Source organism: Gavia stellata, chromosome 22 (genome assembly GCF_030936135.1).
Source record: "Gavia stellata isolate bGavSte3 chromosome 22, bGavSte3.hap2, whole genome shotgun sequence".
Classification (NCBI taxonomy): Eukaryota; Metazoa; Chordata; class Aves; order Gaviiformes; family Gaviidae; genus Gavia; species Gavia stellata.
The window spans coordinates 2,504,870-2,532,680 of NC_082615.1; the positions used below are offsets into that span (position 1 = coordinate 2,504,870).

Sequence of the window (27,811 nt, forward strand, 5' to 3'; positions counted from 1 at the left end):
ACACGCAGAATAACTCCACAGCTCTCAAAAACATCCCTCTCCTGTTCTTGTGAAACTACAGCTAAATGGACTTACCTTAAATGGACCATATCCATGATTTTGGGCAACGACTCTTTACAAAAATAGAAAAACCCCTCTCTGAATTAATCTGGGCAGATTTCACTACAGCCAACAAAGAAACATACTGTGGTTGTTTGCTGAATTATAGAAATCTTTGGAGACACTGGAAAGGAGCTTTCTATGCTGATCAGATCCCCAAGAAAAATGAACATTTAGAGATCAGTGCCCACTGAGTTTTACCTGATTTCATATTCTGAAAGTCGATCACAGATATGAGGTGCACACAGAGAGGAGCTGAAGGAAACATTTGCAATATCCCATCATAAAATAACTGCCAGAAAGACAGCGTCTGCAATTTTAGTTCCCTTATACCTTGGGAACAAAATTTTAAAAAGCAAGATAAGGTGTCTGACGCAATGAGCTTCTCAGATTCCAGTTCAGCTGCATCAGCTGTACACCGAAACTACCTGCGGGGCCTGTAAGTTATTTCACGATAAGCAAAGAGGCCTTTGTCATTTTTTGGCAAATGATGTCTCATCTAATAAAAGTGATTTACTTAGATCCTTTAAATCCTCTCACAAAGCACACATACATTAAGCTATGTGAAATTTAAAATCTAAGCGCTACAAAGACAGTCATTGTACAGAACTTGTTCCTCAACGCTAACTATGGTTTGCCTCCTGATCTTAATTAAATCAAATTGTATTTGGAGAAGAAGGACACAGCTCAGCTTAGACCCTGGACTGACAACAAGGGGAAAAAAAAAAGTATTTCTACACATAAGCCTCTGAAATTTGCTTAAAGTTTGCCATGAAGTAGGCAAACAGTAAAATCTTATGTGATTTTATAATCACTTTTAACCTTACAATTGCTGTTTAAGAATAAAAACTTAAAGAAACATAAGTTTTTACATCAATTTTTTTGCAAATAGTTGCAAAGTAATACAAAAATAACCACTGATGTGGTTGGGAATACATCATGAGAATCTATTTTCCCCAAAGGCAGTTTGGTTCTTCTCAGTTACATCTTATTCCTTAGCCATGCTCAGAGTTAAGAAGTCTCATACAGAACAATTTAAGTCCACCTCCTTCCTTACCCATTTGGCTTGCAGGGTCTGACCATGAGAGAAGAAATGGAGTCACCGATGTTGCAGAGCTCACACACAGAAACTGTATAAACCCCAGCGGAAAACGCTTTAATCAAATTGGTGCAATTTCTTCCACAAATGAGCCCTCTGCCACTTTTGCCTCCATAGTGGTTTGTAATTCAGAACATATTTCAAACTGTATAAATATGATTCTCCCCTGAATCAGCACCAAATGTGTTTATTGGATTAGTAACTTTAAAAAAAAATCTTATTATGCAAGATTATTACACCTGAAGTTAAGCTTTGGGCCATACCGTAAATGCTCCCTGTTCATAGCAGTGGAGGCTGAGCACATCTAAACATCCATGGTCAAAATGACCACGGAGGTAAGAGCCCAGGGAGCCGCGCCACAGCTCCGTCACAGTTGCAGCACGGATTGCACACACACTTTTCATGTCAAGGTTTCTTTTTGCAAAACTGGAATTACAGCAGCTGATTTTGTGCTGAAGCAGATAAAAAGAGCACGTATAACCCATTTGATTGCCTTCAAATGAGGACAGTCATTTCCAGGTAAAGAGGCAACCACATTTGAAACCCTTCCAGCTATTTCTGCAGTGTTCATCTCACAAAAGCACACATGGCTCTATGATGTGCTGCTTGCAGTTATGTTACTTGAGACTGAAGTCAGATACTCTATTAACAAGTAATTAGAGTTCCTGTGGTATTATATGATAATAAGGCTGGGATAAATTCTTGACACTAAAATTGTTCTCAACTTGAGTTTGAATTCCTGGGAGAAGGTAACATCTTAATAAAAAGTTCCAGGTGTTCTTGGCACGAGGACAATTCTATCTATAGAGTCATTCTAGTAGAGTATTCTGTACGGCATAGTGATTTGTGCCAGGAAAACAGAGAGCTAATTGCCCTGAAAGCATTTGGTGTACAGATAATCTGGAATCGATGCATACAAAGAGATTATCTTCAATGGCATTGCTTTTCCTTGTCCCCAACCACTTTCTACTGAGTCCAGAACACAGCAGGGAGACAGATTGCAATGCTACTTACATATTACTTATTAAATATGCATTTAAATAAATATTCTGCTTTTTGCAGCTGTCTCAAGGCTTGTAAAACATTAGGAAGGTGTTAGTAAAATCTATCCCTCTGCAAAGGAATGATGCAGTCACTTGACCAAAGAAGTACCTAATAAACTGGCAGCAGCTTTTGATGGTAGCTGAAAGGACTGTAGGGCTCAAAGCTTCTTCGCCAGCGCTGTTTACAGTCTGACACAGACCTTTTAACGAGATCAGACCACCAATTTTTCATTTGTAAGCAAATCTTACCTATTGAAGAGGTGTTGAAATCTGTGTGCTTACGAGGTTAAGGCAAGGCAGATAAGGCAGCTTGAGGATCCTTCTGGATTTAGCAGGCCTTTTTCAGGACATGGATTTAGTTCTAAATAGGAAACCTGAGAAGAGGGCTGCCCTCAGGCCAAACTGACCCAGGGAGAATCACCACCTTCAGATCAACCAGATCAACTCAGCCAGTGCCAAGTTCCTTCTGAATGAATATTGCCCTGCGTTAATTCCCAGCCCACAGAAGTTACTCTGATTGGAGTTACTCCCTGATTGGGAGGGCAGACCGCTTCCTGGTCACCCTGAATGCCAGGGTGCCACCTTAGGTGCATAAACACAAGGAAGTCCACAGGCTGCTCTGCTGAGTTTGGACAGCTAGCAGGCACTGACTGTGAGCAGACATGGTAGGTTTTTTTCAACAGATGCTGATACAGAAGCATACTTAAATCCCAAAACATGAGAAGAGTGACAGTCTGTAGCAAAACCTGGTTTTACAAATCAAAGCAGAGCAAAAGAACCTTTTTTTTATTCACATCCCTTATTTAGCGAATGGAGTTTGCAGACATAGCACCGTGAAAAAGTTTAGTGTGCTGTTAGCATTACAATATTTTTCACTCAATTGTGTCAAAGTACAGGTCACAGCTTTCGCTCACAGTTTCCACAGCATCAGCTCTGGGGAGCAAGAATTCAACTCAAGTTTGCTTTTTGACTAAAAACTTAGCTACGTTCACTTCAGCAAATGTACACCTGAAATACCTTGTTATGATTTTGGAAGCAAAATCATTACATTAAAAGGAAAAGTTACTACAAGATCGCTATAAATTAAGAAAATAAAAAGATTTATAAAATTTTTAAAGTAAAAATCTGTCCTGTCAGATATATACTGCATATATTTAGCACTTTAGAATTAATGGTCATTTCTGTTAATCATCATCATACCACGTTACCACTCCACCCCCTACATTCAAGTACAGATTAGTTGATCCCATGCTGTTGTGACCAATTCCTATTAAAGCTTTCATCCTTCATAGCTTTTACCAGCCAGTCCCTCTCGTTATCCTCATCAGAGTCACTCATATCACTGGAATCGGCAGCCAGGAGACGAGAATAATTAATTTTTTTCTGCCGCGGCAATTTAGATTGGACAATTAAGAACAAGAAGAGCCATAGCACCAGGGACACGCAGCACGCCCTGTACAGAACTGCCAGGCCAAAGTGCTTCACGACAAATCCCCCTGCAAAACTGCCCAAGCTTGCTCCTCCACCGTAGCAGAGGCCCTGGAGAACAACGTGCAGGGACCTCTCCATGCCTGGAGTGGCTATGTCATCCACCGTCATGTTAACCACCCACCACAAAGCACCGCTACTGAAGGCAGATAAAATCTGGATAAGGAGAACTGACCACGCAGTCCACAAGAAGGAGTAGCACAGAAGCTGTACTGCCAGGAGGCTTAGACTGACTGCAGCAATTTTGCTGCTCGAGAAAGTCCTCAGCAACTTCCCTTTGAAGAAATAAAGCAAAATTTCAGCAAGTAGCCCAACGGCCACAGAGAGCCCCATGTACAGCTCACTGCTGCCTTGATCCTGCATCTGCCAGAAGAGAAAGTTGTGCACCGCAGACCCAGCCGCGCCGGTGAGGAAGACGGTGATGGCGTAAAGGATCGCTCGGCTGTCGCTCCACAGAAGGGCCAGGGCTTTGGCAGTTTTGTTAACACGGTCGGTTCTCTTGGGAACGTGGACGGGAAAAAAGACACTGACAAGCAAGGAGAGCATTATCAGGAAAGCATAGCCATAGAAATGGACGGCGAGGCGGGTGATTGTACTGCTGAGGAAGCAATTCAGTTGATCCACCAATACGGCAATGCTGCAGGCGCCTACAGATGCACCCAGGTAACTCCAAATCCACAGCTTACCATACCTGTCAGTCGCATCAACAAAGTCAAGATATTCATAGAGGCTCTCATCCACTGTCCATTCAAGAGAAGTAGCCAACAGCTCCCAAAGCACGACAGCACATAGTACCATAAGAAAAATCTGATGCTCTCTGTCCTGAAAGATGTTTTGCAGTGCCTCCAAGCTGATGTCTTTCTGGTGGTCTGAAAGGTTTCCAGACACGTAAGTATCTCCAACAGTAAGACGAGTTGTTTTAAACAAAGAGAGCTCATTACTTTCAGTAGCATAAAGGCTTTCTTCAGCATTATCAGCAAGATCTATTGCAGCAGAACCCAGACTGCTCATTTCCTTCTCGAGTCCACGTAAGGGAGGTCTGTAGGAAGCCAGCATTTCTGGTTCTTGTGTCTCCCAGCTAACTGCTTTCACAGAAGTTGTCCAGCCAGAGGGACCATCCAGGTAGCCATTCGTCTTTGTATCACCTTCACCAACACCTCTGCCTTTTTTCTCAAGTGTATCTGTCTGGCCAAATAATCCCTGGAAGGCTGAACTGGTTAGTGTTGGCTTTCTGCTCACTATCAAAACACCAGCAGTGGTTTTCATCATTTCTTTTGACACAGCTTTTGTGTTTGTAACGGCACTCATGCTTGAAACACCATAGCCGCTCGTGCCCGGACCAGGCACTGTGGTGGCCCCTCGGTCACCCGGGGGGGTGTAATGCTGGCTGGCATTACAGTACTTGTACCCCGCATCCCCGTCGGCGGGTGGGATGAGGGTGAGCAGCAGGCTGGCCCCCGCCGAGCCCAGCAAGGAGCTGGCAACCAGAAGGCGCCGCTTCCTGCGGCCGTTGGGGCAGCGGGAGCAGAGGGGAGCCCAGAGAGCTGCTGCCAGGTGCCTGGCTCCGGCCACGACGCCCACCAGCGCGGCCGGCAGCCCCAGGTGCCGGAGGTACAGCGTCAGGAACGGGGCCGCGCAGGCCCTGCCCGCGCTCTGCAGGAGGCGGAAGAGGCCGGAGAGGGCCAGGGCTCGGCCGACGTCCCACTGCTCGCTCATGGCGCCGCCGCATGCTCCTCCCGCGGGCACCGGCGAGGCGGCCACGCACCTCTGTGGGCCCCCCCCACCCCTCCGGGCCGCGGAGACCGTACCTGCACGGCGCGACCCTCTGCCGCCGCCCGCCCGCCCCCGCCCGCACCTGCTGCCGCCCGCGGGGCCGCGCCCCGGACCAGCCCCGTTGCCAGGAGACGGCGGGCGGGGGGGAGGACAGCGCCGCCTTCCGGCTGGGAGGGGAAGGGCCGCGCCCCGCCCCGTTCCCGCCCCGCGGTCTCCCCAGCGCGGCCACCTCAGCCCCGGCCTCCTCAGCCCCGGCCTCCTCAGCCCCTGCCTCCTCAGCCCCTGCCACCTCAGCCCCGGCCTCCTCAGCCCCGGCCTCCTCAGCCCCTGCCACCTCAGCCCCGGCCTCCTCAGCCCCGGCCTCCTCAGCCCCTGCCACCTCAGCCCCGGCCACCTCAGCCCCTGCCTCCTCAGCCCCGGCCTCCTCAGCCCCGGCCACCTCAGCCCCTGCCTCCTCAGCCCCGGCCACCTCAGCCCCTGCCACCTCAGCCCCTGCCACCTCAGCCCCGGCCTCCTCAGCCCCGGCCACCTCAGCCCCGGCCACCTCAGCCCCTGCCACCTCAGCCCCTGCCTCCTCAGCCCCGGCCTCCTCAGCCCCTGCCACCTCAGCCCCGGCCTCCTCAGCCCGTGCCTCCTCAGCCCCGGCCTCCTCAGCCCCGGCCTCCTCAGCCCCTGCCACCTCAGCCCCGGCCTCCTCAGCCCCGGCCTCCTCAGCCCCTGCCACCTCAGCCCCTGCCTCCTCAGCCCCGGCCACCTCAGCCCCTGCCACCTCAGCCCCGGCCTCCTCAGCCCCTGCCACCTCAGCCCCTGCCACCTCAGCCCCTGCCTCCTCAGCCCCGGCCTCCTCAGCCCCTGCCTCCTCAGCCCCGGCCACCTCAGCCCCTGCCACCTCAGCCCCGGCCTCCTCAGCCCCGGCCACCTCAGCCCCTGCCTCCTCAGCCCCTGCCACCTCAGCCCCGGCCTCCTCAGCCCCGGCCTCCTCAGCCCCTGCCACCTCAGCCCCGGCCTCCTCAGCCCCGGCCTCCTCAGCCCCTGCCTCCTCAGCCCCGGCCTCCTCAGCCCCGGCCTCCTCAGCCCCTGCCACCTCAGCCCCGGCCTCCTCAGCCCCGGCCTCCTCAGCCCCGGCCACCTCAGCCCCGGCCTCCTCAGCCCCTGCCACCTCAGCCCCGGCCACCTCAGCCCCGGCCTCCTCAGCCCCTGCCACCTCAGCCCCGGCCTCCTCAGCCCCGGCCTCCTCAGCCCCTGCCACCTCAGCCCCGGCCTCCTCAGCCCCGGCCTCCTCAGCCCCGGCCACCTCAGCCCCTGCCACCTCAGCCCCGGCCTCCTCAGCCCCTGCCACCTCAGCCCCTGCCACCTCAGCCCCGGCCTCCTCAGCCCCTGCCTCCTCAGCCCCTGCCACCTCAGCCCCTGCCACCTCAGCCCCGGCCTCCTCAGCCCCTGCCTCCTCAGCCCCTGCCTCCTCAGCCCCGGCCTCCTCAGCCCGTGCCTCCTCAGCCCCGGCCACCTCAGCCCCGGCCTCCTCAGCCCCCGTCTCCTCAGCCGCGGTCTCCCAGCGAAGCCTCCGCGGGGGAGAAGGGGGTCCTGCGGGCTGTGGCGGGGCCGAGGAGCCCCACCTGGTGCACGATGCCGGGAGGGTGTTGGGGGGGTGTCGGGCAGGGAGCCAAGCTTTGCTGTGAAAACCTGACTATGAGACCCAGCCTGAATATTGAGCTCAGATTTAATGCTTCCTGTCCAGGTAAACATTTCTTTTCGAGCCTTACAGTTATTTATTTTTATCCTTATCCTGCAGGGAATGAGATTTGCAGACCGTGGGTAAGATCAAGGCCCAGACCACCATGGGATAGGACGCGGGTGCCCATGGCCCTGGGGTGTCCATGGCCGCCTGCTCCAAGCTCTTCCCCCTCCTGCCTTCCCTCACCAGGTGGTTCGTGCCGGAGCATCCCAGCCACTGCAAGAAGGAGCAGAGTGGCTCTGCTGCCTCTCACACACAAAATAAGGGACACGGGGGATTTTTTTCCCCGAAGTGGTCGCAGGAATGTTCCAACTTGGTTCAGGTCCCAAAAGGAGACGTTGTACGCTGCAGTGTTTTCCCATACGTGGGACAAAAAAAGCTAAACTCTTCAATTCAGAGTCAGGGTGGATTTTTAGAACAAAAACCTTCCATGCTGGTCACAAAGCAGAGAGGAAACGCTTTCCCTTTTTCATATAAAATTTCATCAGCTCCAAAAAACGTGTTTTCAAGCAAGCCAACCCCCCGGCATTGGGTACTCCCCAGCCCACTCCCCTGCAAAATAACCCTCCTGCTTTCAGCCCCGCACCGTGGGGACACTGCAGGTCGCTGCAGTGGAATAAAGCACCAGTCTGGCACTGGGTTTTGTTCAAGGCACTTTGCTCAGGCATCAGAGCTCCCTCCATACCTCCCCATCACCATCAGGGCTGGCCTGGATCCCCTGCCCATCTGCAGTGTCCCTCCCCTGCCTGCTCACAGTAACCGGCCCATCTTCTGGGCAGCAATAGCCGCTCCCCTCTGACCACAGGCGACTGTAATCTAACCCCAGAATTCCCTTGTAGAAGTCAGCCAGTCTGGCTCCCAGAGCTGTTAAGGCTTATTTCTATGAAGGTTAGAAAACAAATTTACACCCTAATCCCACAGCAAGCACCGATCCCTTTTTGCATCACTCCTGGCTTTCAGCTTATCCGGAGTGTTCCCAAATGAATTTCACAGCCTGACAGTTTAAGCTGCTTTAGGGCAGCTGCCCCAGGGTTGCAGCTATGTCCCCTGGCCAGCACAGCTCTCTGTTCACAGCTCCTCTCGGTGCTAACACCTTCACTCTGCTCCTCTCCTTTCAAGCCCTGTGAAGCTCAGGAAAGGCAGGCTGCTGAGCACTTACACTGTGCATCTCCATAAGGGAACAGTTATTCTGGTGCTGGTGGTCTCCAGCAGTCCCCACAGACGTGGCAATGCCTCTGCTGTGGCAGTGGGCAAGAGGCAAGGAAACACATAAATATAGGCTCATGAATCACTGGATTCAGAAGCTCAGTGCAGTCAGATTTCCTAAATCATCATTCGCAATGGGGAATACACTGCTTTCAGCACAGACTCTTTGTTTTTGTTCCCATGCATTGAGTGATGTGTTCATAGTCCTGCTTTACTACAGTGCTTTGTAGCCAGCTGCTCTGCATGCCACCCCACGTGTTCATGCAAACAGTGTTCAGAGGACCCGTCATGACACTGACATCCCATGGAGCTGTTTCCAGCCCCTGGGGTCACTCAGAAAACACACACCAACAGCATAGCGCAGCACAGAAACCGGTAGAGCCTCGATTTTAATGAACCCAAAGCAAGACATGGGGAGATTGCATTCTCCTTGCTTTGAAACATCTTCAAGAGGGGCTTTTCCCCTGTTCTGTGTTTACCCCAGCAGTATTTGAAAGCTGCTCTTCTCTGTCTTTACGGTCTGTCCTCTGAGTGCCACGGGGCCAAGGTAGGCAGAACCGCCTGGACGCTGGGTGCCCGCGGAGGGCTCAGCGAGTTCAGCCAAGAAAAGGGAAGAGCTGCGTGAGCTGCTGAAATCAGCCTCGTGGGATATGAAATACCGATGGGGCTGTGAACACTGGTGCTAGAGCTTATTTATTCCCAGCACCTTGCAGCGGTGCTGATGGGGAGGTCGTACGACAAAGACACATTGATCCACCGTTAACAGTGGCCATGCAGCGTTGTCCTCCCCCCTTGATCAGTCTGTGGGTTTTCACACAGAGCTGGTGGAAAATTAATTTTCTCTCCATATGTAAAAGTGATCTATACCAGGATTTCTCATTGCTGGATTCTTTCTGCCTCTAAAGGTTTTAATTTTGGTGCAGAATGCTTCTTGGAAAGGAAGTGCTTTTTATTCTTTTTTCACAAAGCGTTTAATAATTTACAACCAGTAGGTGTTTTCAGGTTGTCCTAGGTGGTATTTCGGGAGTGGTGATGGAGGGAGGAGGTTGTTCAGAATGCAGAGCTCACAGGCAGCTGGCTGGGGATCACCTTAACTACCTGCAAGTGCCAAAGGACTGCTTGCCGCCTGGGCTGGTCCGGGTTTGTGCAGGAAGAGGAGGCAGCAGTGACTCATGCTGGGATCCAGACCTGGCATGATACAGCCGGGACCATGGGGTGACACAGGAAGCCACCATGCAGGGATGCACGTGGACTCTGGCCAAGCCAGCTCGGCATCAGCCACCGTCTGCTGGAGAGCTCTTTGTGTCTCTGCTCAGCATCGAGCTGGGCACACAGAAAGAGCTGGGGGCATTTTGGTGTAACAAACAAACGTGATATAATGGTTTAAAGAAATGTATTCAGGAGGGACTTTGAAAGGCTGGGAGTCTCTCCAATGAGCTGGAGGGAGGTGGGGAATCCTGCCAGGTAAAACCCCTAACACAGCTGTGCCAGGAGGGTTTGTGCCTGCAAGCCCTACCTCCAGGCTCTGTTATTTATGAATGCACCCTGCACTCAGGTTTCCTGTGCTTTTCCAGTCTCCAGGCAATTGTGTCCACCCTTATCCCTTTGAGGTTTGCCTGCCACGTTCTTCCCGGCATTTCACCCAGACCCTGTGCAGAAGATGGAGTTGCTCTGAAGCCAGCAGTCCCTGAGTACAGGGTATACCTGAACACTGTACCTGTACTATGGATGCTCTGTGATCTGCATTAGCTGCCCATGATTTCAAGGAGTAAATAAAAGAACCTGTGAAATTCTCTTTCTCGCAGCTGTGCTAATTCATTAACACAAGTTCATGAACTGTTTCTGCTCTATCAATGAGCAGCTCCTGCAGTCAGTAGGATCGGCAGGCTTTCTAGAATGCTTGGAGAATGCCAGCATTTCACCCCTTTCCCAGCCCAAGCCTACGTGTGCTGGGCCAATGCTGGCCCCACTAAGGGAATGGGGTGCTTTGAAGTGACAGACTTTGAGGGGAACAGGCTGTGGGGACAGAGTGTACCAGCACAGAGGGGGGTTATAGACTACTGCTTCCAAATTTCTGCAATTCAGCCATTTCTGCCTATCCCTTCACAAAAGAGCTCTTTGGCCATGAAGTCTCTCTCTGCGTAACATAGCATGTAGCCCCAACATGGGGAGGAGAAGACATCAGCCATAGAGGGCCAAACGACACTGATGTCTTTCTATTCCTACCAGCTTATTCCCCACCCACCCCAGCCACACACAAACATGAAAAAACAACCAAACTGACAGTTTCTGCTGGTTTTTTCCTAATTTTTTTTTAATTGGCATTAAAAGGATTGCACCTTCTGATACAGATCATCTCTGACAGCTATACAAATAACTTATCATCCATCTACATCATTTACAACTGTACAGAGTAAACTCTGGACACCACAGACCACACTCCAACCCAGTGCATGGTCTCTTGGCTTTGTAAGCATTTGCCTTGCATGTCAAGGTATATGAACCCCCCCAATGAAACCCCAAGGACACAGAGGTGTGGAGAGCCACTGGTCACCCCTTAAAAACCCCCTGTTACCCAATGCAGCAGCTCACAAAAGAAAACAGCTGGTGCAAGCAGGCATTTCCTGACTTGTTTCTGAGCCTCCTGTCTAACTTCAGCTTCCTGCAGGGCCAAAATGCTTTCTGCCTAAGTCTGGCATTGGTGGGCACCAATAATTTTTCATTTGTGAGCAAATGGAGGTGAAAAACAGTACTGAAGAACTGAATGCTTTTGCTGAGGTCCTGCACCTTTGTGACTCCTATGAGGGTATGTTAAGTCTTGGGGACTGTGCTTGGCTCAGCCGGGAGCGAGGAGCTACATCTGCCAGCATTTCAAGGCAGCTTCCTTAGGAAATGGTCATGTTGCTGTTGCCCAACATGATCTTTCAACTGTTGGTGCTGGTTTGGGATTAAATATTTCTTGGGACCTGGAGGCTTTTTACACTGCTAAATAATCCATCACCTGCCAACAGCTCTAGAGCTGCTGTGCCCCCAGTAGTGTATTTCAGCAGTTGTTTCGGACTGCGTGGCACATTCAAAGTGAGACCAAATAAACCTTTAGCTTGGGAACAGGAAGCGAAAATGCTTGCTGTGCCAGGTGACAATGCAGGACAGGAGCAGGAATATGGCAGCTCTGTGCTTGTTGGCAAAGAGAGGGACCAGGGAAGTCTGAGGGTTGAACCCCTAAAACATTGTGCATGTGGCAAGAAATGCAAGGAAGATTTCTGTGGGGCCTAACCAGTCAAGACAACCCACAAGTTCAGAGCAGTTCTGCGGAAGGGAAAATCCTCTCCAGTACCCCAGACTGGGACACCTGGAGGTGGGCTCCTTGTTCCACGTGTGGGTGGTTAAACAGAAGTGACTTTCCAGAGGTGCAGCTCCCCAGGGCCGGGCAGACCTGGCACACACAGGACAGAGGGATGGATTTGTCCCCAGGGGCTAACACAGGGGTTTGCCAATGCCACTGCGGCTGGGTCAGCATCACCCTGTAGCACAGAGCTGGCTCCAGGGACTCCCCATCAGTGACAGCCAGAGATGACTGGGAATAGCTCCTATGCATATATACAAAGCTAAAGGACACTTTCTTTGGGCTACTGATCCAAGCAAGCACCCCTGAGAGAAGGTAACCCAGGTAATGAGTTATCTGGGAGCCGAGAGAATAAAAAAAGATAGTGTCATAGAAGGAATGCCCCCAAATCCCCCTCCAACTTGAATTTAGGGAAGACTCCCCAGAGACACCCCAAAAACCACAGATCACATTCAGAAAGTCAATAAATACACACCATGTTTCTTCCATTATTTCAGTCAGCCACAAACTTGAATGAAGACAGGGTCCTCCTACATGATCAGCCTTAACACTGGGTTAATCTGAGCCTGGGTGGAAGCAGGAGCTGCGCTGTCGCTGCTCAGCCTGGCCCATCTGCAAACCAGAGGAGGGCTTCTACTCTGTGGTAGCAGCAGAGGAAAGGAATGGAGAAGTCTTGCAGGCATCCTGCCCATCCGTCATTCCCAGGAGCACTACTCCACTCTTCTGCATCTCTTACCTGCACAGCAGACCCAGACCAAACCAGGACTGCAAGGCAGACTGGGATGCAGAGGTATTGCTGGCTCACCTCATGGAGGAGGTCCGCTGCTGCTGGGGCTGTAGGTGGTTGTTCCCAGGATGTACAGCTGGAGGAACACAGCCGGCGCTTATGAGGCTCCAGACCAGATGCAGAGAGGTTGCATAGTGAAGCAACAGTGAAATCCCAGGTGGGCTCAAAGGTACAGCTCAGATGTCAAAGAGCTGTTGTGCAGCCTCTGTTGTCTGCTCAAAGGTTTCTTCTTCAAGCAGATCTATACCATTCACAGCCGAGCATATCCCACAGCACTGCCTAGGCAGCCTGAGCTGTTCTTGCCCTGTTCGTCACTGCCAAATATTGCACGGGATTTCCTATGTCCCTGTTTCACACCATTCATCGTTACTTTGTGTGGCCCCTTTGAAAAAACAGCAGGTTTTCCACTGACTTCCATAGAAGCTGCATTAAACACACATGCTCTCCCAGTTGTAGTCAGGCTTACAATGAGGTTTCCTAAATCAGTCAGGGGAATAATTGCTGCTTTGCCCAAATACATCACCCTGTGCCAGAATGAAGAGTTTGCTGTGCAGACCCCCGCACAACAGGCCCTGATCCCCTGCTGTGCTGAGACATCATCGTAATAAATATTACCGATAGCAACTGCTCTGTAATCCACAAGCACAGCAAGCACCATCACCTCAGCTGTATTTTCCCCAGTCCTCCTGAAATGAAGAAGCTCAAAGGTTTTCCCTGACTTGTGCAAAAGGTTAAACTCAGTTCTTCAGCCACGCCCTGCCCCTTGGCAGGGTGGTGTTAGCTGTGGCCATCACTGTCATTCAGCAGGGCACAGCTGTCCTCCCTGAGCCCTATCAACCTCTGCTGTTGCAGCTTTTTACACCATTAACGTTGTAAAATCACTGTCAGTGGCTTTTAGTGTGTTTTCTTTTTCCATCTCCTCTATGACGACCCAATGCCACATCTCTCACACCAGCTTTTTCTCGTTTTCTTCATTGGATGATGCCTGCAAATGTGTTGATGGGCAACAGCAGAGACTTGGGCATGTATTTCACAAGCCCCACATCTTCTGTTTCCTGCAGGCTGAATTTCATTGTCCTTGTCTTTTGCAAGCAATAGCTGGGCTCTAGGCAAGGAGACACTTCCATGCTGCAAGAACACAAGAACATATTTACTGCACATGCAAATCTGCCCTTGAGGGCCAGAGTCTGATCTCAGACTAAACATCAGGTCTCTCCACTGACTGCTGAGGAAGGGCTGTCATACTGAGGTGTGCAGCTACTTTTATGCTTTTTCACCTGGTTTGGGCTGGAAAGATGAGCTGATCTATATTTGTGTTTGACCACAAAACCAGCGTCCTTAGCCTGGCTCAGTTCGATTCTCAGAAATTCACATTTTATGTATGTTCCATATGGCCCATGGACCATGAACCACCTGTCTGCTTCCAACACATCATATATCAGTGCAACTACTATAGGCACATTGATCCCTGCTATTTTCACAGGGCTGAATTCTCCCCCACTACCTTCATATGCTTGAGATACCCTGGTAAGGAATGCAGTCAGCAAGAGAGCATCAGTTCCACAATATAATTAAGATCTAAGATCTGAGTTTGTCCCTGGAGGTACCCATCCTTCTACTGTCTTAATGACAGCAACTTACTTAAAACGGAAGAACCATTTTGTTTCTGACACCATCACCCGAAAACACAAAGGTAGGAGAGCACCACCCTGCCCTGCTTTCCCTGGAGAAGCAATGTATTTGCCCATGGGTCTGTTGTCATGTATGAGGATCAGGACTAGGACTCCCTGGGAAGCAGCTCTGCAACCTTGGGAGCCCTTCCAGGGGGGGATGCAAGGTCACCAGCAAGATGTGCAGAGCCTGGCACGCGTGGCATTCTCACCTGATCACGTTCCTGTAGGCTCTTCTGCTATCCTTGTCCAGACACACCGTGAAGGGCCTCTGCTCTGTGCTCCTGATTTTGATATTGCGTGTTTTCAACCTGTTTGCTACAGCCTGGATTGAGAGAGGAGGAAGAGCCCGGTGAGTATCTCGCTCCCCTTCCCTTGGCTGCGCAGTGATGGGTGATGTGTCCATGCTTGGTATGAAAGGGACAAATGATGACATTTCTCTTTGTTTTATAACCTCAGATGTGACACAAAGTGACTTCTTTAAGGAGGGAAGTGTTTCTCTTGTCCTTTTTCTGTAATCACAACCTGGTCAAATTTTGCAAGGGCAAACTTTCCAAACTGGCAACGCTTGCACAGGTTGCAAGGTTTGGGATGTCTGATGTGGGGCATGGTCTGTTCTGCAGGGCCATGATGTATCCTGGTGGGCAGCGTGGGCTGCAGTACCTGGGTGTTTCCAAAAGCCAGGTGAAAATAAGCAAAAGTGTGCTGGCTAGCTAAAAACACCAGCTGAGAGACTGGAAGCTCCAGGGCCCAAATGACCAAGGCACAGTAATATTTAATGCCACCCAAACTGCAGTGACACATTCCCACAGGGCAGCATGTCCTCTGAGGTCTACTTGAACTCTCATGTAAAACAAGAAGGACAGGAGCCCATGTTTTCAGTCCCATCTCTTGCATATCCATCTTTCTGAGTTGGTAATTAGATTCATTGAAGTTCCTGCTTCGTGTTTATGCTTTGTTAAAATATTTCTCCAATGGCCTCTATTCTCTTGAGCTCTGTGGGGATTAACACATGGGGTCTGGGGAGGGCACTGCAGCTGGGGATGCGGAGCTAATGGAGTTGATTGCGAAACTACAGACCCTCTCCTGTACCCAAGTGGAGCCACGATGACTAGGGCTAAGCCTTATTTCTCCACTTCATCCCTGGGGTCACAAAATCACCCCAGCAGCTGCATAGTCCTTCAGGGTTTCCTGAGACAGGATTCAATGTGTCATTGAGCAGCAGGGATGGCATTTAGGACTTTGGATCAAAAATCTAGACTTTTCCATGGAAAGTAATTGTGAATCACTCTCTGAGCAGGGTGGCCCCAAAGCCATCTCCTCCCCCGCAGAGTGTTTCCCCTTTCACTGTTATCATAAGGGATTTCTACACATTGGCTGACTCCTCCAGGGCCATGAGCATCCACATCTACTTACTGAGAATGATCGTCCCGACAAGTGGTTGATCCTAACGATTTCGGTGATGTTCACATTCAGACACACCAGATCTGCAACAGGAGCAGCATGTTAGACTTGGACCATGGCATGATCACAGCTCAACTTTGCGTGGGGCTGGTGCCAGATGCCACACTCAGGTGCACTGCCAGGGGTCCATGGGATACACAGGACAGCAGAAAAAGAGGACTCTAGCAAGCTCCATGGGCTAAGGTTTGCATGGGATCATGCTCAGGGTGGAAACCTCAGAGGCTACGATAAGGGCAAGGTGAAAGAGGAAGGCTGCAGCAAAAGGAAGATGCTTACAAGCCTAGATTATGGTTATTCTGAATCCCACGTTACAGGGAACCCCAGGCACATCATCCATGAGAAAAAGCACAACCACAAACTGTGGTGACACCAATATATGTGCGTCACTGATTCACCTCCCACAGTGCAGGCACATAGCACTGAGTACTATGGTCAGATTTACTCTACTGACCACCAGGAAACTCGGCAAACCCTCTTTGCAAGGCCTCAAGCAGGAGGAACCCACCTTCAGCCTCATCAGCTGGGATGGCTTTCATCACCAGACCTGTGGAGCGCAGGGACATTGCCAGCTCCTTCGCCCGGTTGCTCACCACAACCTGCAGGAAAGGCTCTGTTAATTCAACCTGGCAGAGAGGTTAGATGTGGAGAGGTTTGAGGGCATTTTTTCACAAATGCAGGGTTAGCTAACAGGGTTTTAAAATTCACCACAACCTCTCTATCCTCTCCTGGAGTGCAATTCCAGAGGAAAGAAGGAGGGCCAAAGCACTCCTTTTGGGAAATCTGTGCTGTGTTGGGGGTCCCTGTGGACAGAGACATTTTGGGCTGCCCAGAGCCCCACTTACCTTTCTGTATGTTACTGTGAGATCTATGCCAGGGCCATCCAGGGTCGTTTTCTTCTTGGTCATGCTTAACTCTGCAAGGAGGGAACCGGGTAGGATTGAGGTTTCACTCATCCCACCTGTCTGCGGTCAGCAGAGAGCGGTTCTCCCATGGGATAAGCCACCCCCTCTGTCACACAGCAGTCATGCTCTGGCACTCTGGGCCCTCTCTCCTTGCCTATGGGAGCTGAGGCTCTGCGCACTTAACAGGTCCAGTGAGATGCACTCACTGGAGGGTCTGTGCCCAACCACAATGGCAAGCATCCATTGGATTGGACACTGGGGTGCACTGGTAGAAGGGCTGGATGTGACTTCTGTCATGGTCCAGCCTTCAAGCACCCTTGTCCCATCACTGGCAACTCAAGAAAGCAGAATTTCTAACAAGGAAAATATCTGGCAAAGAGGATGGCTGTAGAGCCCAGCTTGTTTCCTCAAAAAAATATGGCAGTGGTCCAACTTCAGAGGGTCGTGGAGCCAACTAAAGCCACAGTCTACAAAAGCTGGCTGAGACCAGGAGCCAGTGACCACAAGGTCTCTCATTTAGCCTGGTGTCATGTGCCCGAGAGGGAGATGGAGATGTTTAGGGAGGCCTCCTGCTTATTAGGGAACAAGGGATGTTGCCCCATAGCATGGCCTTGACTGCTGCAGGCTAAGGGACAGGGCAAGTGGGATCTGGGGCTGGCAGGACCCCTGCCCAGGATGGCAGCCCCTGCTGCAGGGCTCAGCTTGGGGCGGACATACGCACCTCTGTGGGAGATGCTTTCCTGCACCTGGGTGCGCAGTTCTGTGAGGAACACGTCCTCAGCTGGCTCCTGCACCGGGTCATTGAAGAAAATCTGTAAGAGAGGAAAATCTCTAAGAACAGCTCCTCCTCAGTCACTTTGTGATGTCACACTGGGCTTGTGACATCAAAAGGTTCTCCAGAACACCCAGATGTGACATCATCAAAGGGAATCTATGACCTCATCATGGCAGCCAGGGGGCCTATGGGATGGAGACAACTGCTTTTGCTCTGCTTGCTGAAGCCCAGGAGCATTGTAGGCCTTGTCCGGAGCCCGATAGACCTGGCTAGCAGAGCCACGGGCAGTGTCCCCTGCCACTGGGTGTCACTGCACTCTCGCAGATGAGTCTGTTCCCAGCCATCCACCCAGAGGCAACCCAGGTGAAGGGGAGCAGCTTCCCAGGCCTGACTGCAGATGCTGGCTTAGCTTCAAGGCACATAATTTCTATATGATGCACCTAAATCAACTGATCACTTCAGACTTATTAATTATTTTCTTTTCATGGGCTTGTTTTGAGCAAACTGTGAAGATGAGGTCCTGGAGAACCTCTCCTAGCCAATCCTAGCCCTACGTCCAACTCCTGTGGGAGCTGACCCTCACTTCCAGGAAAACTCTCTGCAGCCAAAGAGGAACAGTGTGGTCTTAACCAAAAAGGTAAAACAGGCTTAGTGTTTCCAGATGAAGCAGCATCTCACCCTGTATGACAACGGGGTAGGTTAGGTGTCTCTATCTGAAAACCACATCTGGAGTCAGTTCCTCTTCCCCTCCTTGAGTCACCCACTCTCTGGCTTGCTTTTGATTTTTGTCTTGGAGGAGAAATGAGCGTAATAAAAATTCACCAAAAAAACAAAATCCCCAGCCACACAAGCTGAAGACCAGGTGCACCAAGTGTTTACAAGCTACAAGTTATTAGTTCAAGTTCTGGTGATGTTCTACCAGTAATTACCAAAGCTCTTCCAGATCTTTGCAAAACATATACCAGTTTGCTCATGAAATGGCTGCTCCTTTGCTGCAATAGGTTACCACACTGGCTACGGGTAGATTAAAAGGAGATATGTGCATCAGTGCCACCCTAAGCTTTGAAGGGGGAAAACTGCCAGAGGAGCAGATGGGGGTTGATGTTACATGACTGAATACAGCAGTTCTTTGCTCTTGTATCAAATGCCAGGTCTCACTCTGATACCATTTCAGAGAAAAGCTGGCAGGAAATAAATAAAACAGTGTTTCAGGAAGCCCTGCAAAGCCCCTGCAAGGTACAGGAAGGTTTTGGCAAAGCCACTCAGAAAACTCCTGTTTGCTCACAGCATCTAAAGCAGCAGGAGGTGCTGGAGCTCCTGAGCTAACCGCAGTCCAGCAGAGCAGGAAATCTGTGTCCTTGCAGGGTGATTCCAAGGTTCACTTTGCTGACCTGTGTGATCCTGAAATAACCCTCCTGGGATCATTGACTCTGGCTGAGCTGTGCTACAGGGAGTCGCTAGATCCAGGAGCCTGGCAAGGAGGGGACAGGCTGGGAAGCACGGAGATCCAGGCTCAGATCTGCCAAAAGCCCCTGGACCCCATCGACTCTGCACAGCTCTGCCAGCCGTGGGGCTCTGCAAGCCCTTGCAGGGCCACGTGAAGGCACAAGAGATATGGCACTCACCTTCACAGCATAGACCTGGAAGCAGACAGGCTGAATGCCCATGCGGACATAGTAGGCAATCACGTCAGTGATGAACAGATCAGTCACAAGATGTTTGCTCGGAGAGGAAGGCTGGGGGGGCAAATCACATTATGGATCAGCCACAGTCACTTCTCAAAAACACTGCCACAAACCCTCACACCTTCCTAGATGAATGATGAGCAATGAGCTGCCGCCCAGGGCAGCGCTGAGCTGCTCTGCCATAACTAGTAGAAGCAAATGGGAGAAGTGAAGGCTTGCACCCACCTACCAGCCTTTTTTGTAGGCTATCAATGGTGGCTCAAAGTGCCAGGAAATGAGAGCCAGGGGTATTTCAGCAAATGGCTTATTTACATTTTCTTTCTTGAAATCTGCCATTTCCTGTCTCTTGGCCAAAAAAACCCATCACAGTAAATGGGTCTTGTGGGCTGGGGCAGTGTCAGCCGCAGGCACCTTCCCAGCTGCAGGGCCCAGGGAGGGGTTTGCAGGGAGAAAGCCTCTATCTGGGGCACGAGCTCATCCTCACGTACAGCAGACGTGTCTGGGAAACGGGCTGGGGAGGCTGGGAAGGTTTCCCTCGTACCATGGTGGCCAGCTTGGGAATCACGTGGCACAGAGTGTTGATGTTGCTCTCGTACCACGGATCGGCTCTGCCCAGGTACCTAGCCACCTCGCAGAGCTCCTCTTGGCTGGTGGCAGCGTGGTCCTGTGGGAGAAACATATAGGTCAGAGTAGGATCACGGCTCAAAATACCAGTAGCCACATAGGAGGCAGAGGAAGCTGGGGCACGAATGCCCCGTGAGCAGCTCCCCCATCCCTCTGCCTTCCCTGCTTGGTCCAGAGAAGATGGCAAAACATTTCTTGCAGCACTCATTTAGCAGGTGCTCAAGAACAAAAATTAAGTGAAGAATGAAAAGAAGAAATACTCATTTTTATAATGACACGTTTGTCAGGACTCACAGCCAGCCCTGGGCCAGTTTAAAATATTGCGAGAAGTGCAACTGTTCATTTATGGCTGTCTCGAGGCTGTCAGAGGGGAAGAGATCTGCCCAAGATAAACTGCAAGATAGTGACTTGCAGAATTAAAACTGGGTCCATGACCAAGCAGGCAAAGCCCTCAGTAAGGGGCGACCACTTCCCCTAAGCATTTGGGAGGTGAGAAAAGCATCAGTCCTTTGCTAAAGCTCCCTCGATCCTGCTATAGCTGGCGCATGGCAGCAAAACTGAATACCATTTCTAGGCTGTGAATAGTTACCCATCAGGGTGGTTGGAGCAACCTGAATGTATCTGGAGCTGATGGATTCCTGAAGCCAGTCTGCAAACTGAGCCCAGCCACCCTCTCTTGGCTCCCATCCTCCTTGTTCTAGGAACCAGGCATTAATGGATGTGAATTCTTGTAAACCCCCCTGCTCTTCCTCCAAAACCACTGTCAGCCGCTGGCGGCAGCACCCAGAGCTGCCAAGCCCAGACTCACCGCAACAGCCAAGGTGTCTGGCTGCCCCGTCACAACTGGGATGTAGTAGAACTGCAGGTTCAGCCTGGGAGTCAGGAAAACTCGCCGTGTTTCTCGCTTCCTTGAAATGGAAAAATAAATAGCCATGTCACAAGGAGAAGGTGGAGGAAAATGGCTCTTGGCCAAGGCTGGGCAGTGCCAAGAGACCGCAGCTGCTCTGCAACAGGAGCACATGCCCTCCTCGCATGCCTGCTTCGCCCAGTGTGACAGGATGGCAGTAATGTCCCTGGTTCCCAAACCAAGCAAGGGGAAATGATGGGGGTAAGGGGCATCCCGCAGACAGGCTCTTGGCTGGGACCAGTGATCCCCTCTACACCCAGCTCTGCTCCCCAGGCTGCTGCCTGCACCGTGACCCAGACCCACCCCACGCTGCTCTCCTGGCCCATGTGAACCAGCTGGGAAGAGCCAGCTGGACAAAGCTGTTCTTTGGGATTTTTCCCTTTTGTACAGGAAAATGTCTTGCCTCGTTTATTGTTCATTTAACCCATTCCATGCACAGAAGGGAAAAACTCCCTGTGTGCATCATTTGGGCCAACAGAGCCAAATGATGCCATGCGGCCAGTGAAGTCAGATGGATTTGGGTGCAAAACACCTGGGTCCCATCCTGTCCCAGGTAATGCTGGAGCCCAACCCTGTCTCCAGCCATCTTGGCTGCTTCAACAGGCTGAAGAGCAAAGCCCCCACTCTGTCCTCCCTTTTCCCAAGGCCCCAGAACCAAAGAGGCTGTGGCCACTGGTTACCTCAAAGAGTGGTAGGCTTGGGCCAGGCGCCCCAGGATCCGGTCATCCCCCAGCAGCACGATGCGGGCAGTGTGCAGCCTCTGAAGCGGGGTCACAGGCTCCGGAGGGATGCCCGGTCTCCTCTGCGGCTTCGCTGGGGGCTTCACCCCAGGACTGTTGCAGCCAGCCTGCAGAAAGGCCACGCTCTCCAGAGGCGATGGCTTTTTTTTAATGCCACCCTTCCTCTGGAGCCGGGATTGCTCCGTCTCAGCGCTGCAAGGGGCAAAGAGCTCCTCAGCTGCCACGGGCAGATCTCGCTCAATGCCACTGTCGGTGGAAAGCACGGAGAAGCGGGTCTGCTCACAGCACTCGCACTCTGAAATGATGTCCTGGATCTCAAAGTTGTCCAGGTCCTGGCTTAGGCAGTCAGGCTCACAGCTCTGCGACACTGGGCGGATGAACAGCACCAATTCCTTCCCTGTGGGCAGAAGGCAGCTCGAGGAGGGAAATACAACCAAACCCAGGCTAAGACCTAGTCCTGCCCTGGCTCCCCTCTTCTCATGCAAGCCAGAGGGCCAATACCTCCACCAGCGGGTCCAAGAGGAGTCAGTCTTTCAGTCCCATTTCACATTGCACCAGTATCACTCAAATCAGGTACTTTGGGTGCATCCTGGTGCAGCCTGTCCCACAGGGTCATCCCCCCACATCTCCTCTCCCCCCCTAATCCCCTCATCTGACCCCAACACCCCGCAAGAAGGAAGGCTGGTGCAGTCAGCATGAGCATCCACAAGCTTGGCCCTTAGGCGATTGTTATGAAACTCATGGCCCAAGAATCAGGGCTAAATGACATGTTTTGCACAGGCTTCCCAGCCTCAGCCACCACCCAAACTTGCCACAGCTCCCCAGGGCACTCACAGAGCTGGTCGTCTTCTGTCCAGAGGTGAAAGCTGATGTTGGGGTTGGGCAGAGGGGTACCCTGCAGTCCTCCAGGTATCGCATCACCTGGGGGAAACAAGGGTGCTTGTGACACACAGGAGCAGGCAGTTTTCCCGCACAGGTGCATGAACCCCCACCAATGCTGTGCTTCAGACATTGGCAGAGATAGTCTGTGCTGACCCCAAGGGCTCTCCCACCCTGGTCACCTTCTGGCCAGACCTGAGGCTGTAATCACAGACCTCTGCTCTCATGAATTGAGCCCTAAGAAGGTACCTACGCCATCAGTGAAAGGGAGAAATGCAGATGGGGAAACAGGCAGAGGCAAATGAAGGACCTTGCTTTGCTGCAGACAGCAGAGAGACTGTAGAATAAATAAAACATAATTCGAGCACTGGGCCTCCAACACACGTGGCAGGACATCCCTCAGCAATCTCAGCTGAGACGGAAAGGGAGCACTCTGACCCCACCACCACTGGCTATTTTTAACCCATTATGGCTCTGTGAGAAGCAGTGAAACAATTCAATAGCTCACTGCCACCAAAAGAAGATGGTCCCACCCCTCTCCCTGTACCACTGACTGCTCCTCCCCATATCTTGCAGCAGGACAGTCTCCAGCTCTTTTTGGGGAAGAGGTTGGGATGCAAGGGACCTTCCACCAGAGGCAGCCAGGAAGAGGGAAGCATGACCCCCATTTCCCTCTGGTCTAACCCAGATTTGTGTGTGGAGCTGTGATGGATGGGGACATTCGTTATAGTCCCTGTAGCCCTGATGGCACCAGGCTTGGAAGGAAAGGACAGTACCACTGATCACCACATCAGTGCAAGGAGGTTTCATGGAGTGGTGCACAGTGTCTCCCCAATCTAGGCAATGGCAGGATGTACCTTACACCAGCAGAGCACTAGAGAGTCTGTCCAACCTCCCCTGGTTGACACTCGTTACATCCTTTGCAAACGACAGAGACATGTCTCTGGGCCTCAGGGCAGCTGAATCAGCAGCAGAGATTGCCACGGTCCCTTTCCACAGGTGACAAATCTGCCTTCCACTGCCACGTGCAGTTTGCCATCCTGGACCAACCTGGCAAGGAGCCAGGCTGCACGGACCTGATCCCTGTGATGGATAATGCTAAAGCGGAGGCAGACGGGAGGTGGGGATGGACAGATGTAGGAGGGCAATGGCGAGGACATGGCAGCAAGGCAGGGGCCTGCCAGCTTTCACAGCTCCCTCAACCCACCACGCATGGCTGGCTGGGAGCTCACCTTCTTGCAAGGAGCTGAGGACAGCGTGGTAAATCTTTTCCAGCCTCGCTGCATGCTGGCCGCGGTCTGTGCTTGCCTCATTTCCTGCACACTCGACTGCCACCACCACTTGCCGGAACCAGTGCTCGACGTCACTCGTGGGCATATCCTGTCGCGAGGAGCAGCTATTAACATCCAGATGCATGAAAAGAGGAGATGCTCCACGGTCAGAGCATCCCACCCTGCAGGAGGGGGCAGAAAGAGGGCAAATGGGTCCTGCAAAAATTGTTGTTTTGCAGCAGAGGGCACAAATGTCCTCCTGTCCCTGGGGAAGGCTGGAGGAGGAGAGATGCTGGCTGTACTGTCTGCTTGAAGCTTTTTTCTGGCAGGTTTGCAGCTGGTGGGTGCTGTGCTCCCAGCTGCCACAAGTTCGGGGAGTCAGCAGCAGAGCTGGCAGCTGCAGTGACCCTCGGGAAATGGGGACAGCAGACACACAAAGGTGTCCTTGGAGTGGAAATTGCTGAGAGTCCCTGCAAAGTTGCCTTTCTGAACCAGACATTTGTCTTACTGTGGCTCCACAGCTTCTTGAAGGAGGTTTTGGCGAAAACTAGTTGAAATGTTTCTGCTGAGATGTTTTTGCAATGATCGGTGGCTCACAGAGGAGCCTGTATTTCAGCTGCAGAGCCCAGCTTTGCTGTGCAAAACCGAAGACTCAAACTGAAGATTCAAATCTCTAGGTCCTGCTGCAGCAATTCTTTTATATTTGAAGAATTTTTTAGTTTAACACCAGCTCTGCTCGTAGCCCAGCCTTGCAAGTAACACTGGGGCTATTGGGGATGGAGCCCAGCAGTGAGGAGCCGGGGGGGTCTCTCCACTTGCCAAAAAGCCTTTCCCTGCTCCGAGGTGCCCAGCAAGAGCAAGACCATTAGAAAACCATACATGGTGCCACAGAAGCGGTGCCAGTTACCTGGAGGCTCCCCTTCAAGCCACTGACGTCGCAGCCCTCGCCCAGGGCCGCCTGCATGGTGTGGATGATCACATAGCACATGCACGCCCGGGGGCTCTGGGAGACCTGAGCTGCCTCTGTGTCGGTCACCAGCGCGTTGCAGATGGCTTCAGAGAGCAGTTCCGGATCGGCAAAGATGAAAATCCTGCATGGGGTGGGAGGATGGGAAAAGAGGGAGATGAGATGAGGACTCCCTGTTACTGACATCAGGGCTGGCACAAGCAGCTCATGTCTCCATTATTCCATGCAGATAAAAAGGGTTGCTGCTGATATCCCCCTTCTCTGCCCTGTCTCCCTGCCAAGGGAGGCTTCCTGCCTCCCAGGACCACAGAAATAAACTGGGACACATGGGAGGAAAGGGCTCCTCCCGACACAAAGCTCATTTTAGCAAGGCACTGGATGCCACCAAATTTTGTCCCCCAAGACTACGTGCTGCCACATGGTTTATGTCCAAAATGTCTGTTCCATCCGACATGAATTCAGAGTGCAGGAAAAGGACAGATTTCACTACGAGATTAGAAAAGAAATAGAAGTAACAACCCATTAGAAGAGGCACTACTCACTTTTCCTGATAAGGGTACGGGTCGCTTTTAAGACTTTGTTCGGAAATGACCATTCTTTGGTACAACGTACCTAGCAAATGCAAGAAGATAAACATGCAGGAGTCAGAGCATGAGAAATAACAACACAACTCACCGGAGCAGCTCAGTGCTGCTCCCAGTTGTGGAGGCTGATGGTGGGTCTGCCAAGTCAGTGAACACCTGCTGCTGGAGAGATAATGTAAAAGAGCCAAGAATCAGGCCCAGAGTTAAAAATAGTCAAGGACAAAGATAGGCCATGCTACATAAAAAGAAAACCCCTTCTATTCAGGGACGATTTCCTGTATTTCCCTTCCTTTGTTTAGTCGATTATGAGCTTGGGAGCAGAGTTGGAAGCAGGAGGAAGAGCCCGATTCCCAGCCTCTGTCCCCGGGGCCACATCGGGGGACAGCATTTAAGTGGATATGAAGAGCACAAAGTGTTTCTGAATCAGGAGAGATGTACTTTATCCTCACCCAGCTCTGGGATGGGGCAGATACATCCACCCCCCATTGCTCAGGTGCAATCATCTTGTGAACCTCGTGGTGCTCAGAGAGAAGCCCCACTGGAGATCCCCATCTCTCCACACTGAATCATTGTTTTACCAGAAGTCAGGTGAGATAAAAGTGGACCTTGGAGCTCCAGACAAAATGGTACTGGGGAAGAGCGGTCGGGGTCATGCTGATGGGTTGAGACTACCAAGAATAGCACTTTCTTTCTAATTTCCCACCAGTTTTCTCATATTTTACCTCCACCTCACAAGGTGTCTGCACCTTGCACTGTTTTAAAGGATTGCCTTTAAAGACTTATTAAAGAAAACTTTAATAAGAAGAACTTTAATGAGCAACATAGAGAAAAAGGAAACTAGTGTTGTCCTCTGGCTTGCTTTCTGAAAGGGACTGTTCTCTGCAGAAACTAATGATGTTTTCATGTCTAAAATCTGATGCACAGGTAGTGGAGGGAGAGCCCATGCTGGACAGCCTGCAACTCAATCTCGGATGGAGACTTCACTTTGCAAAAAAACTCCACAAAATTTACTGAGATGCCCAGGCTGGGAGCATAACAACCCTGTTTCCCATATAGACAGAGGGTGTATATACACCTGCCTTAGATGGGCTGGACTTGACTGGGGTGGTGCCTACACTAACAGCAGGACGACCCCAGGGTTTTCTGCTAGTAACTAAGGCTCAGCAGCCTGAAATCAGGAGAGGAGAACCCTCCCATCCAAATGCATCCCTAAGACCCCCGAAGTGTTTGGCCAGTCCGCAGCAGAAATCCCTGCCATTGCTCGCTGCATTAGGCAAAGGCCAGCTGAGGTATGGAAAACCCCCAAAACCCCCACTACCATTGCCTTGAGGACCCAAGCCATTCACCATGCCATGCACAGCCAGAGCAGAGAAGCCCTCATACCCGGTGCTGTCCTTTCCATCTTCAGCCTAATGGCATAGTCCAAACCGATGGTGCAGAAAGGCTTGGGCAGTGTGAGCAGCTTCTTACAGAAATCATACACTCTGCCACAGAGCTCGTCGGAGATGCAAGGAGCCTGGAATGAGATAGGGGCAGATAAGGAGATGCCACAGGCAGTGATCCCTAACGGTGCTCTCCCCACAACAGACCCAGGGTGGGAGGGCACAGAGCTACACCAAATTCAATCTGGATTTAAATGCAATATATGAAGCAGAACCAGGCTCTACAATGGTTTGGAAACCTCCAGCAATACCTGCTGAAGTGCTGTGGGCACACATTTTTGCCAGGTTGTGGCTTCCTGCACCATCAGGCACCTAAACAGCTCCAGAAAAGGGAGTCAGTTGGAAGGGCCTGTCACTCCCATACACGTCACAGGTGCCAGTGTCTCAACCATCAAACAGCACACTGGGAAATGCAGAGTTGAGTCCACCCATGGTAGTCCCAGGGCTTTGCTGGCCAGGTACTAGGATATTTCAGCACAGGAATAGGTGCTGAGTGACTTCAGGTGGCCCTTCCTGTGGCTTCTGATTTCACTGGATCTTGCCCCAGCAAAGCCCATGGTAGGTTACCTTTATCAAGGTGTACATCAGCGTGTGCAGCAAGGGGATGATGTAATGTCTGAAGTCACCTCGCTCCGCCTGTGGGACCAAAAAGCACAGTCAGCACAGGCAGCACCTGGCAGGGTGCTGGGACAGGCAGCAGTGGAGACCAGAGCCAGGGGAAACACCACAGCCCCCGGGATGTTCTGGGTCACGACTGCTCAGTGGCTCAGGCACACAGGGAGAGCACAGAAATTCACCCTGGCTCAGGGGTGACGCTCCCCAGGTCCAAGTGGGGGTTGGGGTCCCTCCACAGGCTATCAGGGTGGGCAGGATGTTCCTGAGGCAGACAGGTCCTGCCTGGTGGGCATCCCATGCAAGCCAAGCCTTGGGGAAGGGTGTGGAGGGGTGGACCACGCTGCCGTGGCCACCACCACATCACAGAGCTGGAGACGTAGGGATGTGAAGGCTTTGGGAGCTGCTGCGGGATTGTGGTTGGCTGTGAAGCGCATATGCAGCAGTCATGGTCGAGCTCCTTTCTGTTGCAAAAAATTCACGTGAAAATATAAAAACACTGGGAACCCTCTGGAAAAACCCTGTTTTACATTTGGTGGGTGTGGGACCAGAGTGGCCAGGGGGGAGAGATGCTCTTGCACCCCCATCCTGGCCCGTGGGAAGCCAGATGGATGCTCAAGCTGACACAGTCCTGGCCCCTCCATGCAACCTGGCTCTACCTGACAGCTCCAGCAACAGAAATGCCCCTGGATAAACCTGGGAAAGATATTTCTATC

The 27,811-nt window shown here is 51.6% G+C and overlaps 2 protein-coding genes across 2 annotated transcripts; both read right to left on the reverse strand.

Moving 5' to 3' along the window:
• Nucleotides 1–3,477: 3,477 nt before the first annotated feature.
• On the reverse strand, nucleotides 3,478–5,445 carry MFSD6L (major facilitator superfamily domain containing 6 like). Its single transcript, XM_009819135.2, has one exon. The coding sequence runs from the start codon at nucleotides 5,443–5,445 to the stop codon at nucleotides 3,478–3,480; it is 1,968 nt and encodes a 655-aa protein (XP_009817437.2).
• Nucleotides 5,446–13,196: 7,751 nt separating this feature from the next.
• On the reverse strand, nucleotides 13,197–26,557 carry PIK3R6 (phosphoinositide-3-kinase regulatory subunit 6). Its single transcript, XM_059828134.1, has 15 exons — nucleotides 26,425–26,557; nucleotides 25,000–25,069; nucleotides 24,398–24,581; nucleotides 23,452–23,599; nucleotides 22,175–22,279; nucleotides 21,281–21,737; nucleotides 20,487–20,601; nucleotides 19,611–19,733; nucleotides 19,010–19,120; nucleotides 17,331–17,421; nucleotides 16,550–16,620; nucleotides 16,213–16,303; nucleotides 15,660–15,730; nucleotides 14,456–14,568; nucleotides 13,197–13,701 (listed from the first exon to the last, which is right to left on the reverse strand). The coding sequence occupies exons 1-15, from the start codon at nucleotides 26,441–26,443 to the stop codon at nucleotides 13,545–13,547; spliced, it is 1,926 nt and encodes a 641-aa protein (XP_059684117.1). The 5' UTR covers nucleotides 26,444–26,557; the 3' UTR covers nucleotides 13,197–13,544.
• Between the last annotated feature and the right edge of the window lie 1,254 nt (nucleotides 26,558–27,811).

What these genes read in the sequence shown, in the direction of transcription:
- MFSD6L (XM_009819135.2), bottom strand. Translation starts at nt 5,445, where the DNA reads ATGAGCGAGCAGTGGGACGTCGGCCGAGCCCTGGCCCTCTCCGGCCTC.
- PIK3R6 (XM_059828134.1), bottom strand. An exon ending in CCGTACCCTTATCAGGAAAA is followed by an intron (nt 24,582 to 24,999) that starts GTGAGTAGTGCC and finishes CACCCCATGCAG; the next exon opens with GATTTTCATCTTTGCCGATC. An exon ending in CCTCAGCTCCTTGCAAGAAG is followed by an intron (nt 22,280 to 23,451) that starts GTGAGCTCCCAG and finishes GTGTGTCACAAG; the next exon opens with CACCCTTGTTTCCCCCAGGT.